The sequence below is a fragment of the Sturnus vulgaris genome, chromosome 1 (genome assembly GCF_052056855.1).
Source record: "Sturnus vulgaris isolate bStuVul1 chromosome 1, bStuVul1.hap1, whole genome shotgun sequence".
Classification (NCBI taxonomy): Eukaryota; Metazoa; Chordata; class Aves; order Passeriformes; family Sturnidae; genus Sturnus; species Sturnus vulgaris.
In genome coordinates this window covers 97,205,194-97,223,850 of record NC_142243.1, presented here as the reverse complement: position 1 = coordinate 97,223,850, position 18,657 = coordinate 97,205,194, and the positions used below count along the sequence as shown (strand labels likewise).

Here is an 18,657-nt window from a genome sequence, read left to right as displayed (position 1 = left end):
TGCTGTTGATGCAGCCCAGGGTACATTTGGCTTTCTGGGATGTGAGTGCACCTTGTCAGGTCTTGTTGAGCTTCCCATCCACGAACATCCCCACGTCCTTCTTCCCAGGGCTTCTCTCAGTCCAATCTCTGCCCATCCTGTGGATTGCCCCAACCCAGGTGCAGGACTTAGCACTTGGCCTTGTTGAACTTCAATATTTGACACAATGACACAGCTCCAAAAGGCTGAGCAATACAGGAATTTTTACTGAGCTAGTATTGTCACTGAGTTTTTTGCAACTGAAAGCACTTTAAGAATGTATCTTCTGTGTGGAGTCAGTAACTTCAAAGACAGCAGTTTCCAAATTACTTATTTTAGCTATGGGAAAATCCTACAGAGTTCAGATACTCTCTTGATAAACATAACCTGATTTGTGGCAGCTTTTAAGTGTCACACAGGTATTTGTGTGGAAATAAGGAACCCTCTGAAAGGGGCATAGCGAGTGCTTTATGAGCTGGTCAGTGCAGGACACAGATATGCTGCTGAGAGATTTTACTAGAAAGAGAAGCATATGGTTTAATGAACTATAATGAGGAACCTAATTTCTTTTGATTATTTTTAATCTTAAATGAGAAATAGATATTTAGATATTACTTCCAAAGTGGCATTAGTCCAAGACATTGCCTTGCTTGGTCATTGGAAATCCTTAAGCAGATCTTAGCCTTTTGACTAGATGCACCTGGCTGTGTATTATGTAAACCTGAAACCTTGAGTTGCAGCTTGTTACTGAGTTTGTTTGGGAGCCTAATATCCTATAGCCAAAAGTATTTGGAATGTAGGATGAGGCTGATTGTATTGCTGGGATGCCAGAGAAAACTTGCCTATTCTAAGCCCAGCCTTGCTCCAGCTGGCTGTTTTGGGAAGAAGAGATTTTGGTCATGAAGGAGAGGCACTGAGCTTGGACCACCATTTGAGAGAAGCTGTTTCCCATTTGCAAAATAGGATTTGTTTTGCAACCCCCCATTATCTCCATCAATTCTTTGTTCTTGTTTTCTTCAGCAAGCCTATTTATGATCAGTATTTTGGCAGGGGTAAACCATACAGCCTTATGTTGTATTTACCAGCTTCCCTTGAAGCTGTATTTGAACAATGTGGGGAAAAACTGGATCTGGATTCATATTTGAGTATGGCTGTAGGTAGATTGTGTGTCACTGAAGCTATATGAGTGACTGGGAGTGAGGTGGATGTATTAGTAATAAAATGTTTATGTGCTATTTGTTTTTATGTGTGGATTGAAATCCAAATAGAGAAAGGTTTGGAACACTTGGACTGGCAGCAAAGAGATCTGAAACCTCCATTGCTGGTGACAGAAGGAACAAACAGGCACTATTTCAGAGCCTGCCCACCTATTCTCAAGCAGAGTGCAGAGTGGCTGTGTCTGGGAGATTTCCCTGACAGAGTAGAAATTTAGATATGTATAAACAACACAGACAAGACAGAATGAAATACCACAAATGGGCTCACAAAATGCATCACTGAAAAATAGACTCTTGTATGTTATTTCTAGTATTTTCTGTTGTGGGAATTTGGACTTCCTAACTACAAACTCTGAAGTTAACACTTACCAGCTTCAGCTTAGGGTCAGCTTCTCATCCAGCCTTAACAGCAGCCTGGGAGCCCATGATATGAAAGACTTGTCAGTCATACCAGAATTTTCCAGTCTGTTAAATGAGTTGTGAAGAACACTGGGAGCAATTGAGTGGTCCAGCGTAGGATGAGATTGCTGGGACATTACACATCCGAGAGTTTGTGATCTCCCTGAGCTGCACTACTGTAAACTGATGCTTCCTTAATCTACAGCTGTCTTAGTTGTCTACATCTAATTAGAGCTGCCTTGATGGTAATAAGTCATTAGATAAAAGTTGTGTGCAACTAAGATGGAAAGAAAAATCTTTATGCAGAAAATTACTTGCTCTTCTCAGATGAAAGGAAAAACCATGGCCTCCTATTCAGAGCTTAGACTCAATCATGAATTAGCTGCATAAAATAGTATGGTTTGTTTAAATTTTTCTGTGTATATGATGAACGTGACATATATTCAACTCATGCATTCATTTTGAAACTAAATAATGCACCTTCTTTTACTGAGGCTGAATATCATGTGTATGGTATGTGTAATCCTGTAGGTGGATACTATCTGATTTTAATTTGCACAATGCTTCTAGTTGCACTTTATACTTTCATGTGCATTAGTACTTTTCAGAAGTAAGAAATACTAAATAATGCTCAATTCCCCACCAAAAGATAGTCGAGCATCTTTGTCAGATTGTGTTTAACGTTATTTTCTAAAGTATTTTTTTTTCTTTTTAGCTATTTGAATGTTATTTTGGCTTCTAGAATACTAAATAGAGCTTAATAGAGTCAAGACACTATTTAAAGATGTTTTGAGAGAGAAATAGCTTTTCTTTTACTAACAATCTATGTACCCATCTTTTTTAAATATCTCTTTCAGCAATATAACTTTATTACTATAGGTAGTAACAAGGACACAGTCAGGATAAGTATTGTTTTTAGAGCAAAGTAGGGGTTATTTGTTTTATGAAGAGGTATGGTAGGAAATTCTTTTAAACATGTAAAGGAATTATATGTATTATATATATATTACAGAAGTTTGCCTATAACTCTTCTTTAAAGCAGATTGAAACACTTGGATGGTAAATTGTGTTTGAAAAAAATTCTAGTGGCTAATAGGAATGAACTGCCTGTATGAATATTGAGTGTTAGCCATTTTTCATCTATTTCTAATTTTAACCACAGAAATTGTTCTGTGATTTCAATGGAGGAAAGTTTAAAAAAAAAATCTCATGAGCAATAAATTAAAGTTCTTTAATGAACAATAGATTTCACCTGTAGAGTCAAGAAGAAAATTTGCAGAAATAGCAGAACACTTGTAGTATATTTCCCTGGCTAGTCGTTGTCAAAGATTTAGCTGATGAGTCCTATATTAAGTAAAAAACTTATGACCTTGTGTGTTCTGAAGGACAAGGAATGTATGGACCTCAGTGTTTTCAGAGAAAAGAAAGAAATGGCATCAAAAATGAAATTCTTGAAATGAACAAATAAGCAAAAAAACCACCCCAAACTCATAAAGCACCAGCTGTAAGCTTTTCTCCCGTGACACACCCCTGACCCCTGCCCCCTTCCCATCAGCAGCAAGTTTGAATTAAAACAACAGAAACCTCTTCATTCACTTTCACTGGCAGGAGGAGGAGATCGTGGTGCACACTCAGGAACATGTGCACTGATGCTGTAGGAAGGAAAACCAAAGCAGAGATTCTCTGGTATGCCCTGACTTACTGCCACATCTGATTCTTGCTGCTCTCTATTTACCTGCAACAGAATTGTCTCAGGCATAGAGACTCAGCTTTTTGCATGAAAGACTAAACACCTACTGCAATAAACTCCCGTTTCCTGTTGGACTCTATATGTTCTCCTGTGCTATAAATAAAGCTCCCGCTCTGGGACTGATTTAATCCAGCAAAAATCTTTTTATTTTGCTGAAATGAGCATTTCCACTTTCCCCCGTACACAGTTCGCACTTTCCTGCCCACAGCCTCACAACAAACTGGGTGTGGGAATTGATTTGACTGACAATCCAGCTTTTCACAGAGGATTTCTTTCCCAGGTTAGTTTACAGACCAGCTAGTCCCCTGGTTGAGTCCACAAAACAAATCCTGAGTGGCAGAAACAAGCAGACAGGGATGAGGGCAAAGGCAGCAGCCTGGATGAATGCTGGATTAAATTGATTGTGACACTTGAGTTTCTCTCTTGTATGCATTAGCAGAAATGGGCCTTTGATGTGCAGTAAATACATCACTCTGTGGGAAGCTGGAAACTGGCATTATGGTATGTGAGAGTGTTCTTGGCTTCTGAAAAGGCTCACAGGCATGTGAGCAAATCTACTTCAGTGGGAGTCCAGTCATATTTGTGACTCACCCCAAACTAGGACAGTTATGGAAATATTGCCAGGAGGAGCAAAACACAGTGCCAGAGTCCTCCTTCTGCCTTTCCCTACACATGCAGTGCTGTGGCTGAGAAAGTGCCATACAAAGAGAGTCAGTGTGATCATTTTGCAGAATGTCTTGTTTATTTGCAATTTATGTGTTACCCTCATTCAAATGATGAATACATTAATTTTATTAGTGAATATTTATTACCTATCTTTTCCTGGTTTCCTCTATATATAGCTTTGCAGCATCCTCACTGCCCTTACACATGTTTATTCAATACTTGTAACATGTATAGACTACAGAGTACAGGCTTATGAGGGGTTATGTGTTCCCAGCTGAAATACTCCAAAAGAAACCTGGCTTTCAATGTCTTTTCTTGGGTCTCTAAATGGAAGGAGGTGACGGATAATTTACAGATAGTTTGTTTTTCTTAAGCCAGCTGAGATTTCTTAGAGTTCAAAGCTGTTTCTCATCATCTAGGGTACATTATTGGCACAATATGAAGTAAATGAAGAATGTGATGAACAACACTGCATGCTTGTTTAAGAAAAAAAAGTAGTATAAATTTGGAGATTGCTTTCTGCTTAGGTTATAGGAAAAACTGTGGAATGTAGCTGATGGGTATTCTGTTTGGGTGGTGACACCTGTACCAGGCACTTGCCTTCTTGTAATATTGGTAGCATTCCTTAGCAGACCCACATTTGTGTTGGGAGTGGAGGATGTGTAGTTGTTGTGATTTAATCTGGCAGGCAGCTGAACATTACACTCAACTCCCCCACAGTGGGATGTGTGAGAGGATCAGAAAAAAAGTAAAACTCATGGTTTGAGAAAAAAACACAGTTTAATAGAGCAGAAAATGAGGGGGATATAGTAATAATGATGAAAAGAATGTACGAAACAAGTGATGCATGGTGCAGTTGTTCAGCATCTGCTGACTGATGCCCAGGCAGTCCCTGAGGAGCAGGCACCACCCCCTGGCCGACTATTCCCAGCTTTATAAACTGTGCATGATGCCATTCCATGATATGGAATGTCCCTTTGTTCAGCTGGGGTCAGCTCTTCTGGCTGTGCCCCCTCACAACTTTGAGTGTGCATCCCCACTCTCCTTGCTGGCAGGGCTGCATGAGAAGCTGAAAAGTCCTTGATTTAATGTAAGCACTGCTCAGCAGTATTTAAAAGCACCAGCATGTTATCAACACTATTCTTCTGCTAAATCCAAAACACAGCACTGTACCAGATACTAAGAAGAAAATTAACTTGTTCCCAGCTGCAAACAAGAAGGCAGTTACATCCTTTGTGGCAGTAATTGTCTTACTGTACTGAGTTTCCATTGGTTTACTTCATGTGTAGTGAAAAAGCCACATTGAAAGGAGAGTTCAGTAACAAACCACTCACTGAAACACTGATCTTGAGAGCTGAACTCCTCTCCAGGGATTTTAAGAAATAGTTTAATAGTTTTTAAGAAATACTAAGAAGTTTGTCTATGACGGACAGAAAGATTTTGAACGTGCAGCTGTGCAGTCTGTGGATAGTGCCAGCCCGGGGTGCTCAATCCAACCATTTGCCACTCTGCAGGCAGGAAATGGAATGCCCAGGCTGCCAGCACAGGCATCTCAGCAGGCACCAGCTGGCTGTCACAGGCTGTCACAGCCTGCTGATGGACACCCATCCACCACTTGGTGGAGAGGTGACTGTCCCTACCTGCGTTTGCTTGCCCATTCAGCCAGCAGCTGAATCACCCAAGGGCTCCATTACCTGCTTCAGGTAGAGTTAACAGGTTATGAGGGCAGAGCCTTTTCAGACAGGTTGGGTCAGGGGACACTCATGGGATCCCGTTTGCCAGCAGAGCTATGGAGTCTGTTGATGGTCAGCACAAACAGAATCATCTTCCCACAGCCTCTGCTTATAAGAACCTTCTTGTCATTTCCCATGGTAGATCAGCAAGAGCTCCTTTACAGTAGTTCTTGCCAAAATCACTGCTCTGGAGCCTTTGGCAGAGGCACAACAGCAAGCAGCATGAGAATAACCTGTGACAATGCTATTTCTGTAGCACACATCTCTCTGCAGCCATGATGTGTCACAATTCAATTAGTATCTGGCAAGTTGACCTTCTAAAATGGTTGAGGAGTTTTCTGTATAGGTTGAGTGGTCCTTTCTGCTGCTTTTTGATTCTTCCAGCATCTTAGATGAACAGTTTGGCATGAGGTACTTGAATCTGTGTTGTCTGGGCAAATCTTGTTTACTCTGAAATCTGGAGAGCTTACTGAAAATAGCGCAAGCATGAGTCTGTCTCACTAAGAGTGCTTCATGAAAGCACATGAGGCTTGCCACTTCTTGCTCTGCAACACTGGTACTTCATATTGCAGGGATAAAAAATAGTTCCTCACAGGAAGAGGGGAGATAAAGTCTGTGTTAGGGCAGACAGTTACAGAGTACCATTAAGCTTTGCTATATTTTGTCTAGGAAAAGTAGGTTAGGATGAGCTGGGTTACCAGAATAGGAACTTCAAAATAAATAAATAAAATCAAGCATACATAGTGCCAAAAGGCAAGAAGACAGCTTCTAAGTCATCAAGTCATTACTGCTAGCATCATGCAGCCTTATTCATAAATCTATCAGACTTCCTGTCAACACATCTTTCTGTTACAATAGAGGAGAACTTAGAGGTTCAAACATACTTTCCTTGGATGTTATTCAGGTCAGCTAAGGCCTCCTTACAAAGTGGTGGATGTATCTCTGCAGTGAGATTGTATCTCATGTTAGATCAAGTTACTGTGAATTTTTGAGTTCAGTAGTGGCAGGATTGGAATACTAATCTGAAACCAAAAGCACTTAAACAGGTGAAAGAATCGTCAAGTATGCAGATATTAAAGAAATCTAAAAGAAAAAAACAAGAGATAAGAACAAAGTGATAGAAAAGTCAGGTTGGTTTCACTCAAAGGTGATCAGAACCTCATTTTATCTGGTACAGTTTAGCTATGAGTCATTTCCAATACCATAGTATTTAGATACTCCTGGGAAGTTTGTGTCTATACAATCAGCACTTAATTCCATGCTTGTGGATGAGCAGCCCTGCTTTGCAGGGTAAGTATCTTCCAATCCTTTCATGGTCTTTCTGTTCCTCCTAGGCTTGTGTGCTGCCCCATGACTATCTGACCAAGCAGCATTATTTAAATCATGTGTCATACTTGAGTATCATCACTGCATAGGTCAGCTTTTGAGTTTTGCCATCCTCTCTTGGGTAAATAAGGATTGGCATTTTCTATCAGTTTGTTTTAGTCAAGAAATTAAAATACTCAAGTATTTCAGTTTCTCATACAAGGTCTTAGAATAGTTGCCTGTCAAGTTATTTCCTGTTTTCAATAGGAAGATATCTTGATATAGTGCAGACAGGACTTAAAATTCAGGAAGTTGAGAGGTATTTTAATGTTTTAGTTCTTAGAGTATATTTTGAAGTGTCCGAGGGGTATAAGGATTTATTGTGCATGCTGGAGAGGTGTCTGAAGCAATATTTTTTGTGGGAAAATAACAACAGCTCCAGTGTGCCTGGATTTTCAAGAGTAAAACTTCCTATCATAATTCTGAGCATAGAGTCCACTTGCCCCTCCAGGGTAGACTCAGTGTGATAATGCTACTCCCTGTAGCATTTCCCCTATCAAAAGTCACTGCAAGCAATGCATCATCTGCCCACAAAGGCTCTGACAGTGGTGGAAAGATGACTGGTTGTTTTTTGTCTGGATGACTGCTTATCTTTTTGGTTAGCTATTCACTTCGGAGAGATGAAGAAGTTGTGTTGATTCTCAGTTCTGGGAAGCTCTAGGGTGGGCAGGTACACTTCTTTTCATAAAATCATCAAATGGGTTAGGTTGGAAGAGACCTTTAAAGATTCACTAGTACCAAGTTCCTGCCATGGGCGGGAGCACTCTTTGATAGATCAAGTCGCCCTAAGCCTCATTTTGCCTGGCTTGAGCAGCCATTCAGAAGTGCATTGCCTCTGAGTTGCTTTAATGATATTCTTGCCCAGGGCACCTGATACATATGGTAGCTGTTAAATCTTGAATAGCTGTTCACCCCTGAATGTTTGCCAAGTTTAAGAGCTTTTTATTCTTACTGTATGGAAGATTAGGTCAGGAACAAAGAAATTTTTGGGTCAGCATTTGCCAGCTGAAGTAATAAGCAATGACCAGCAAGCAGGTTGCGGTGACTTAAAGATATAGTTTGTGCTAGCTGACCTGCAGCAGCTCTCTGTCCTACACTTATTTTTTGACTAAACTATAAAAGCAAAAGTAATGTAGTTGGAACCATCCTTTTGGATCATCTTGAAACCCAGGTACTATAGAAAATGTTAACCTCTTTATGAGCAAATAGAAAGCAGAACGGATGCTATGGAGGATTGCTTTTTCTTTTACAGGTGGTAGTTGCAGGCATGAGTTCCTTGCAGGATACTAATTCAGAACATGGAATTAAATATTTGGTTTAATGGTTTTAGAGATCACTCAGTTTAATTCATGTGTGTGATTTTTCACTCTTCATAGTGAAAGCTTTGGTTGTTTTTATGCTGGCATGCTTATTAGCAGCAATTTTACATGATTTGAAAGATGCAAGTGCAGAATTATTAATTAAAAGAAAATACTGAAATCTTGATGAAATATCAGAGTATATGCATCACATCTCAGCAAGCAGAAAAGCAAAGGTTTCTTGGCTAGTAAAATATAACAAGCTCAAGGGCAAATCTACTGAGCTTATCTTACTGCAGTGCTACTCCTTTTCTTTCAGAAAATGTTTCTGTACAAAGTAATTCTAAAGGTCAGGTGGTTTATATGAGACTAATTGAATTAATACTGAGCTATAGCTCCTTCTCTAAAAGTTCAGCTCTTCAGGGAGAGAAGGAAATAAAGGCACACACTCCTAAAAGTCACATATGGATTATTTGTACACCATATTTATTTTAACTCTCTATCTCTCTATCTATCATATTTCCATATAGAATACAGAACTCTGAAATATGAAGGTAAGGACTAGATCTCTGCTGGTATATAAAAGCATAGCCCCTACTTTCAGGACTGTGAGAGGCTTTGCTCTCCTGTCTACTGAAAAATACTCCATTAGCTGTCATGTATTTTAGCATAGCATTTAACTTTCCAAGGACAGTGGCACTCAAGGGGCAGATCATAAGGACAGTGGCTCAGATTACTGTCACTGCTAGTGGGAAGTGCATCACTGGATTTTGGAAGCCACGTGGGAGGTTTCACCCTGGAAACCACATCATAAAATCTTCTGTAGTTGATGTAAGCAATAGCAACTTCGTAGTTTCTAAGGTTTTCTATACAGATGGTGAGATATGCACGTCCAAAGATTTCACATGCAGAAACCAGAACTGGTCATTTTGCTGCTCTGCTTTGTAAAGTATACCTGAAATTTTTGTCTGAACTGGTGTCATGGCAGCTTTACAGCTCAGAATTCCTCACAGCAAAAGAAAACAACAGACTTGTGATAAAATGCCTTGTTTTCTTACCTTTTGCCTCTTACTTAAAAAAGCATACCCTACAAAATGCATATGGCTGAAATGGTATAGCACTGGATGAATATGTTCTGTAAAATTCCTTTGAACTATTTTTATGACATCTCAAACCTCATTGGCGCATTATTCGAATTCGCCGGTGCAGTTTCTGATTTTGTTTGGGTTGAATTTTCTTGGGATTTTTGGTTGTGGGTTGGTATTTCATCTTCAGGGATGCTCCCTGTACACTGGGAGACAGACCACTTCATATTGCAATTATACTGAGAGCAAAGAAAGGGGGGAGAGGTTGAGAGGCCTCATGGTCTGCAGCACTTCAGGGGTCTGAAGACTGGCATTAGGTTCCCTGCAGAGGAGAGAGATTCCTGGGTGGCTTCAGGCAAGTCCCTTGGTCTTTGCTTTGCTTAATGGTGCTTCCATGTCTAACCTGTTGCCTGCTGTGTGCCTATTTCTCCCTCCTTATTCCCCACCTACAAGGTGTTTAGCACCTTTTAACTTTTAAATGCCTCAGTAGTTGGGAGATCACTGAAATGTGGTAGGTAGGAGTTTCCATAAGCCCTTGTTGGATCAGGGCCATAGACTGGAAACTCCCTCAGATCCTGGGATTGCTTCCATTTATGTGTGTTGCTTTGCACTTTGGTCCTAATCACATTTCCAGCTGCATATATAATATAAATAACTTTCCTGCCTATGCATTAAATACACACAAGACGCTGGAGTATTGCCATGAATGCTGTCTGAATCAGTGTTGCAGGTTTATTTTTTGAAGTGTGCAGGAGCACTTTTTTAAAGATTGTTTCAGTTTTTGAGATGTTTGTCAATGGATTCTGCAGTCTCTCCAACAGTCTTAGAGCTGTAATGATTGGTAGTGTAGAAGATGGGCAAGAGGAGAGAGAACATAGATTCTGAGAGGGAAATTGAAAAAGAGGGTATGCGTGCATGGATAGCATACAAAAACGAGAGTAATGAGGTGATTTGCCTGAATCACTGCTAGCTGAGAACTCTTGCATAAAGCTGAAGTTTCTGAGGGTAAAAGAAAACAAAAAAACCCTAAAACCCTGAGGCAAAACCCCAACAAGCAAACAGCTGACCCAGATGACAGCAGGAAAATAAAGGAGAGGAGCTGGGTGCAAGAACATGCAGCACTTTCTTGACAAGATGTTTAATCCAGGCCATGACTACTTCTGCCACATTCTGCTAACACCTGCAGTGTTGTTATAGCAGCAGTCCCCATTCAACTTGAAAACAAAACCACACTTCTAATAATTGTTTTTTCTAACCCTAAATTCGGGAGGAGCATGATTGGCCATGAGCCATAGAAGAGATGGGATATGGCATTTGGCATTGCTTCATTTCCTGTGACGGCTGTGCTGCTTCCTTTTTTTGCTTATAATTTTTGAAGGGAAGAGAAAAGGTTGTGCTTTAGTCATGAAACAGCATCTTTCTCATGTGCCAAAAGTGCTTGAAAGTCTGTGCCTCTAAACCTCCTTATAGGAAGGAGAAATACTGTTGCTTTGGTTTAGGTTTATTTAAACCTCAAGAGAACAGACTTCCATCCTTTTTCATTCCTTCAAGAGAAGCTTTGTTTTATTTTCCTTGCTTGCTTGCACACCACAACAAACTGGCAATTTTTAATTCAGAATCTTCCTCCAGACTACAAAGTAATAGAACTATTTTTTTTTTCTTGCTACTAGTACCAGCAAAATGGAAAAATAGTGCATTGGGACAGCAGGTGGCAGGTTGTCATCATTGGCAAGTGCCATATATTGGAAACAAATGTCAGAAAACTGTAATTTGTCCCAATATAGATCAAGTGAGAGATCACATACTTCTCTGGTTGTCCTCTGGAAATACAAAATGTATAGCACTTCCAAATAAAAGGGATTTTTACCTCATTCTTGCATGTCACCTTTCCTGCTAAGACTTCCAGGTGTTTTGGCTTTAGTTTTCTTTATTTTGGTGATTCCTGGTTTTGCCTCCTTTCCTGAGAACTGCTATTGCTTTGTCTTCCCCATTCATATTCTTTTTTCTTTCTTTTTTGCTGCATGGAGACTCTCTGCTGTACAAGTGTAAGTATTTTTTTAGCTCTGCTGTTTCTGGCCTACTTGTTTGTTTTTGTGCTCCATTTGCCTCTGTACTGCCTTGAGAGTCTCCTGGGAGACTGTAGTGCCATCCATCTGCACCTACAAATGAAATAGGCAGTGGTTCAGGAATGCGATGGGATTTCCAAAAAGGCTCAGCTAATGTAGCATCCGAATTTAAAGGATCCCTTGGTTTTAAGACCAAATCAAAGCAGAGTGCTGATGTTGGAGGTATAAGCACAAATGTTACTGCTCAGAAGGAAAATCTGTTGATTTGGTTTTATATTCAAGCATCATAGAGTTTAATGAAAGAATAGTCCTTAACATATTCTCAAAGCTGAAAATCCGTGTGTTGGAGACAGGTTGGGGAGATAAATTTCAAGAGGGAGCAGCAAGTTGTTTATTAGTTAATTTGAAAATTTTTGAAAGGGAAGTGACAGGAGGGTCATGGAACATCTCTGTATCGAATAGGATTGAATATAAATTGCTTTGAAGTAGGGGGAGAAAAACATGGAAGTAAGTAAATCCCTTGGCACTGAGAGTAATTTCAATTATCTGTATAAACAAGGAGGGTATCTGAGATCCTGTTTCTGAAAGTACATTGTCTTCTAGCATTCAAAACAGAACGATTTCAGTTGTTGTTTTCAATTCCCAAGGTACTAGTGTTTTCCACAGCTGGTAATAAAATTTCAGAAAACTCAAGAGAGCTCAGACAGTTTTGTGAGGAAGGCAGTCAGAGGGGAGGAATCTGGAAAAGTGATCATGGGAAAAGATCCTGGGAGCTTAAAGTTAGCAAGGACACATGACAGTGTATAAATAAGCCTTTATTTGGAAGTGTGGTAGAGATTTGCTGGCTCACATCTACTGCAGAGGGGTACATTCATGGAGCCATCTCCTGAAATCTCAGTGGCATAGGTGCATGCAGACTTCCAAGAGGTCCTCTCAAGTTCCAGAGATGCAGTTAATATTTCTATCTGTTCTGCCAAGCAGCCTACAATGTGCTCATGGAAAAGTATGCAAAACAAGGAAGAATTCAGGAGGTGGTGTGCTAGAATGGAAAGTCTATGCAAGATATGTATGAAAGGAGGTGATACTAACAGCTATTCCTCTGTAAAGGCCACAAGTGAAGCATAAGGCCAGAGATCCATGTTGTGCTTGTGGGGCCAGAGGTGGCGAGAAGGCAGAAGATGTGCTTCTGCCAAAGCTGAACTGCTTCCATGAAATATAGGAAACAGGGCTCAGCCTGGGGAGTTCAGATATCTCCTCTAGCAGTGATATGTGCACTGCTGCTGTAGCAGACTGTTGTGGTGGCTGAGATGTTAAGCAGAGATTAAGCCTAATATTGTGTAAAAGAGCGCACTGGCCTATTTAAATTAATGCTTTGACCCATTTTGCTCTGCGTGTGATCTAGAAAGTTCACTTGGCAAGAAGCCTTTCATCTGTGCACTTCCTAAACAGGCTAGAAAACAGAAGGTTTTCAAATAAAAGTGTATGTGGAGCTGTTATTCATGCTGTTAAAGCAAATGGGAAGCATCTCTATCCCTCTGCCTTTATCCCCAGCAACCAAGCTGCTGACAGATCATGCCAACCTGACTGTAAGTTATGGCAGAGACTGGCTTATGGTCATCAGCACAGGCTCTGCAGGGTCAACTGGGGGCATTTTCTTGTCTGGGAAGGAAAATGAAATAATTCTGTTCCTGGCTGTTGAAGAAGTATTTGGAGCATTCCAGTCCTTGTACAGGAGCCTCAAAACTTGCCCTGTGCTGTTTTGCATTGGTGCCCTGGGCTGAGGCAGCTCTCAGTTTGTCTGTGTTCATCCACTAAGAGCACTGGCCGTGGCTCTGCAGTTGCTGAGTGACCAGAATCTTCCATCAGCCCTGCTTTCTCTCTTCCTTTCTGATCTTCTTTAGCACAGGACCTGCTGTAGATACTAAATGTTACTTCCAGTCACACCACCCAAAAAATGGGGAAACAGACCAAAATGCATGTGAATATATCTTAACAAGAGAAATGGGCCATGTCTGGAAATGAAACCAGGACTACTAATAGTGACTTGTAATTGGTATCCCCCAAATGCTGAGCTGCTTCAACTCTTTCTTACATGAGGTGCGAATGCTTTGGTTATTTCAGGTTTGGGGGATGGATGGACAGCTGTTGAGGTGTGCAGTTCAGAGGCTGCCCAGATGCCTACCTCTTGCACAGTCCTCTGCAGTTTTGGCTGAAAAAATTCAGCACCTCTTCAGCCACTCACCATCGAATCCATTGGTAACTCTTAAAGTAATGTTTGACCTTTTGATGCATCAACACTTTGCCTGCTCATTAGTGTCAGAGTAAGTCTGCTCAGGTGGCAAACTTCTTCCTGGCTGGTCTTGAAATTATTGTGTCATTTACTGATGGTTCTCAAATGTGGAAGTGGAAACCTGCAACAGCTGAAGGTATCTTTTTTCCCAACAATGTACACGTCAATAAAACCAGAGCTCTGTTGCCCAGGCAGGGCTATCATTGCCCATGCTGTAGTCTTCAAGTCCTTTTCTGGTCTTGAAAACATGGATAATATCTGTCCTGTCACAAAAATCTGTCATAACCCTGAGTCTGTGAGTAGTGGCATAATGATCCTCATGACTCATTTGGGAATATGAATTCAGCACTCATGCGAGTCTGTGCACTGAACTTTCCATTCATAAAAACTAGCAAATGTTTGCCTTAAACAGTTCATGATTTGTCTGAAATGTTAATGCCAACTATGTCTTTTCTGGCTGATATAAAATTGATACTACTAAACTTTATTAACAATTCTGCTAATGAATGGCAAGCCATAACATCTTGCTGACTGATGCTCCAGAATTTGAAGCCGCTAGATTTGAAGTCACTAAGTTTCAAGATTAGCAAGTTAGTAGAAGTATATGGGTATTACTAAAGCCAGCATGTACAAGTCTACCACAACAGGAGCCCATCTTTATAGAAACTGAGTGATTTTAAATTAACTCTTCAGAAAACCTGCTGGTCAACTTTTAAACAAAAAGTCTGACAATGCTGAGCTGTGTTAAGAGGTTTGGAATTGGTGATGCATCCATTTCCTGTACCAAAACTTTCTTGCCAGGCAAACTTTCAGAAGGCTTCAGTCAAGGCAAGAAAGAAAACTTTCTTCCAAAAAGAACAAACTTGAGTCTTTAGTCTGAGTATTTGCACTCTTAAGGCAACGTACTACTTTTTTGGCAATGTGAAGATCAGAAGGCTAATAGAGTGTAATTCAGTAACTGTGTTGAACATATGCTGAACTTTCCACCTCAGTGTGTCTAAAGTCCAGGGAAGTCATGTGTTTGCTACAGATACTGCCAACACTGACATGGTGTTTTTGTCTTTTGAAGAAGGGTTGAATTCTCCAAGGCTCATTTTCCTAGGGAAGTTCGGTGAGCTGTGTGGTGATGACCAGAAGCATAAATTCCCAGTAACATGCCACTAACAAATGAACTGAGGAAATATATTTCGTATCAAAAATAAAAGCCAGAACAAGGGGTAGACTATTCCTGGTATTGTCATTAACTGCACAATGTTGGACAAAGTAATTAAGTCTTAAATGAGTCCCTCATGATCTCTGCAGAGGTGAGATTTTAATTGTTCCCTAGTTTTACACTTGGGGATCAAAGAGTTAATGCTTGGACAACTTAAATAATCATCCTGTATGCAGCCTGAACTTTTAGTGGGAAAATGAAATACCTGCCTAGTTCTGTTCAAAGCCAGTTGAAGAAAATACACATTTAGAAAAAGTTCTGAATGTATGGGTGAGGGAGGAAAAAACCCATTCCCTTCCGATGTTAAATAAAATCAGATCTTTAAATGGTTCATAGGCTTTGAAAACTGTTTTGTTGTAATGTCTTTTGCCCCTAAAGTAATTTTTGTTTTGTTTTGTGTTGATAGATGACTCCTAAATCAAAAAGGAAAAGCATCCACAGTAGAATGCTCCGGCCAGTGTCCAGAGCTTTTGGTAAGTGAGAATTCCTTAAAACCATTTTGTTTCTTTGCTTGCCTGAGGTGGTTCTAGATGGTCTTTGATTGAAAAGCACAGGTGACTCTCCCTCCCTCTGGATTGCATTTGTGGCCCACACTGGCTGCTTTGTTTTGGGACTCTGCTAATGTGTTTAATAGTAAATAGTTGCTCACAGTGCTCTGTCTGCTCACAGAGATATTGTGGCTAAGTTCCCTGAATGTGCTTATAATTATTTGCCACCAAAAAGAGGAATGGCATTGTCTTTTGTTTTAAATATAATATTAAATCTAATTAGAAAGTTTTGATTTCTCTTAGAAATGGAATTTGATCTAGATAAAGCACTGGAAGAAGTACCTATCCATATAGAAGACCCACCGTTTCCTTCCAGCAGGCCAGACAAACGAACTTCTGGATTCATTTCAGAGCTGCCTTCAGAAGAAGGAAGGAAACTGGAGCACTTTACAAAATTAAGGCCCAAAAGGAATAAAAAGCAGCAGCCCAGCCAAGCAGCAGTGAGTCTACATTAAAATATTGCTGGCAATGTTGTATGTTGGTTGCTTTTTGCCACGAGTCAGGTCTTGCAGTGTAACGAGGACAATGGTTGAAGGTGTAAAAACCATAAGCAACTACTTAATTTTTCTTCTGGTATTCATGTCTTTCAGTGTGCCACCCTATTACACACTTCTTGTCTTGTTTGACACAGCCTTAAATCCAGGATGTGCTTTATCCTTTTTTATTTTGCTGTTGGTTTTTTTATGGAAGCAGTTTCTGGAGGTGCTTGGAACTTTCACAGGAAATGCACAAAATATCATGAGACTTTTCAATTATATTGCAAGGGTTTGTTAAGTCTTAATCCTTTTTTCTGCCTGCATTAAGATGTGGTAACTTGGCATGAATTCTTATTTCTATCAGCTCTCAGAGGAGCTACTCTCTGACACCCAGCTTCCCACAGCTCCTAAACTGAAGATGGTGTTTGGGCCAGCGAATCTGCATAGTCACAGATCTGCTTTTCATGCTGGAGCCTGCCTTAGAAAGGCAAAACAGAAGAGCACTGTCTGTTCACGAAAGGCATTGGTGTGAACTCAATATACGTGCATGGAGTTCCCACAGTTCCATTTCCTTGGCACACCACATCAGTAAAGATTTATTTCTGTGATGGTGTGTCCTCAGGGTATGTCAGGACAGATCTGGAGGAGTTACAGAGTTATCTCACAGCAACAGAGCACAGCTGATATGATAAGTAGCCCTATCAAGGGGCAGCCCTTGCCTCTCTGTGTTAGGCTGCCTCATAATAAATGCCTGTGGCCTCTTCTGCTTCCTGAGGATTTCCAATTGAGAGGATCCTTGAATATTTCCCTAATGTTGGGAAAGATTGTATCAGGCAGTGGGGTGCTTTTTGTACCACTTGAAAAGGGAGAAACATTCAAGCAAAGGGAATATCCAAGCCAACTTTCCATTCCCCTGTGCTTCACTGGGAAGGTTAGAGGTAGCAGAAGAATGGATTTGTCTCCATGTAGTGAAAGCACATCTGTGTTTACTTCTCCCAGTTCCATTGCTGCAGAAGGCACATGTTTTCCCAGTTGCTTCCAAACTCAGCACATCCTGTGCCATCAGAACAGGGAGGTGGAAGGAGTGGGAGCGTGGGAGGGGCAAGTGCTTCACTATCAGGCACGGAACTAGGACATACAGTATTTTCTTCAACAGCAACAAAAAGGTCACTCCTTGTACAGGAGAAGTCCTACTTCCCATGATAGTGCAGTGTTGTGGGAATTCCCATCCCTATTGAATGAATTAGGAAACTGGGAGTTTATCTAGTTGCAGGAATTGAAAGGAGCTTGTTTTTTTAGTTAAACTCAGTTGTCCCTGTCTTGTTTTTATGAACCATTTAGTTCCTTACTAGTTCTGACCTCAAAATGAGTCCAAACAATTTTTGAAAGACTTGAGTTGTTTGTTTTGATGCTTCTGAAATTTAAACAGCCAGATTTTGGAGGTCAGAGCCATGAGTGGACTGTGACATTGCTTGCAGAGTTGATTTGCTGTGGTTTTGTAATTTCAAGAATACAAAAAGCAGTGCTTAGGGAAAGCACTTGAAATATGAGAGGCAAAATCTTGACCTTTCCTGCCGCTTAAAGCAGCTCTGTCGGGTTGTTTGCTGTTCCCATTATTTGTATTTAGTAATTCAGGGGGTCTTAGATGATTGTAGTTTTACTTGTCTGGTTTTTCTGGAAAACAGATTTGTTCTTTGGAATCTGAAAAATGTAAGAAAAGAAAGGAGAAAATGGACAAAAAAGAAACAAACTTTTAACTTGAGTTGGGTGGGCAGGCAGAAGTAAGATTTATAGTTTTGTCAGAGTTTCTACTCGAATGAGTGTTTATAGAGGGGGAAAATGACATGAGAAAAAAAGAAAAACTCAAAACCATCCACTCCCAAGTAGTTTTAACTTTGAAGCAAAATGATAAAACAGTTGTTTATAATTTAGATTTTTGTGAGATCTTAACCTCATGAGTCCTTCCCTCATGTGTGAAGATTTAGTACAGCAAAATAGATGAATCTCTAATGGATAAAAGAGATTGTGATTCATCTTATTTATTTCTGCTTCAAAGCCAGGTTTTTTCCTTAACAAAGAAACATGCTTGCTTTTAAACTTAAGCAAAAGAAAAGAGATAAAAAAGGACAAATGAAGACTTAACACCTTCTTTTTTTTTAGAGTTAGGAGAGTAAAACACAAAATAAACTGGAGCTCAGTCTTACAGTAAATGCTAATACTAAGAAGTGTTACAATAAACAGCCACAAGAATATCCTGTGCCTTGACTTATTGGACCCTCAGCATTTCTGTACATCTTTCGTACTTGCCGCTGTTTCAGATGCAAATTATTTTCTCTTTATGAGGTAGATCTTTTCATTTGCTGTAGATCATTGGATCCTGGAATTAATCCACCTTCAGGAGATGCTCATGCTTTTGAGACTTCCATGTTTATCCCTACTATCTGGAGGACTCCAGTATCTATATGAAGTGGTTTCTCATTTCTGTTAAAATGCGTCACTCGCTTTTATTTTGTGATTTGGTTGAGACACCAGT

At 40.2% G+C, this 18,657-nt stretch overlaps 1 protein-coding gene across 6 annotated transcripts in view; it reads left to right on the top strand.

Annotated features, from left to right (window-relative positions):
- CARMIL1 (capping protein regulator and myosin 1 linker 1) overlaps positions 1–18,657 on the top strand; it is a 194,021-nt gene that overhangs the window by 154,758 nt on the left and 20,606 nt on the right. For 3 of the 6 annotated variants that reach the window (XM_088172249.1, XM_088172261.1, XM_088172241.1), the window contains 3 exons: positions 11,559–11,576; positions 15,507–15,573; positions 15,892–16,088. In XM_088172249.1, the coding sequence (XP_088028375.1) occupies positions 11,559–11,576; positions 15,507–15,573; positions 15,892–16,088 (282 nt within the window). The remainder of the gene's footprint in view (positions 1–11,558; positions 11,577–15,506; positions 15,574–15,891; positions 16,089–18,657) is intronic. The other 3 variants (XM_014875147.2, XM_014875146.2, XM_088172257.1) reach the window with 1 other exon arrangement.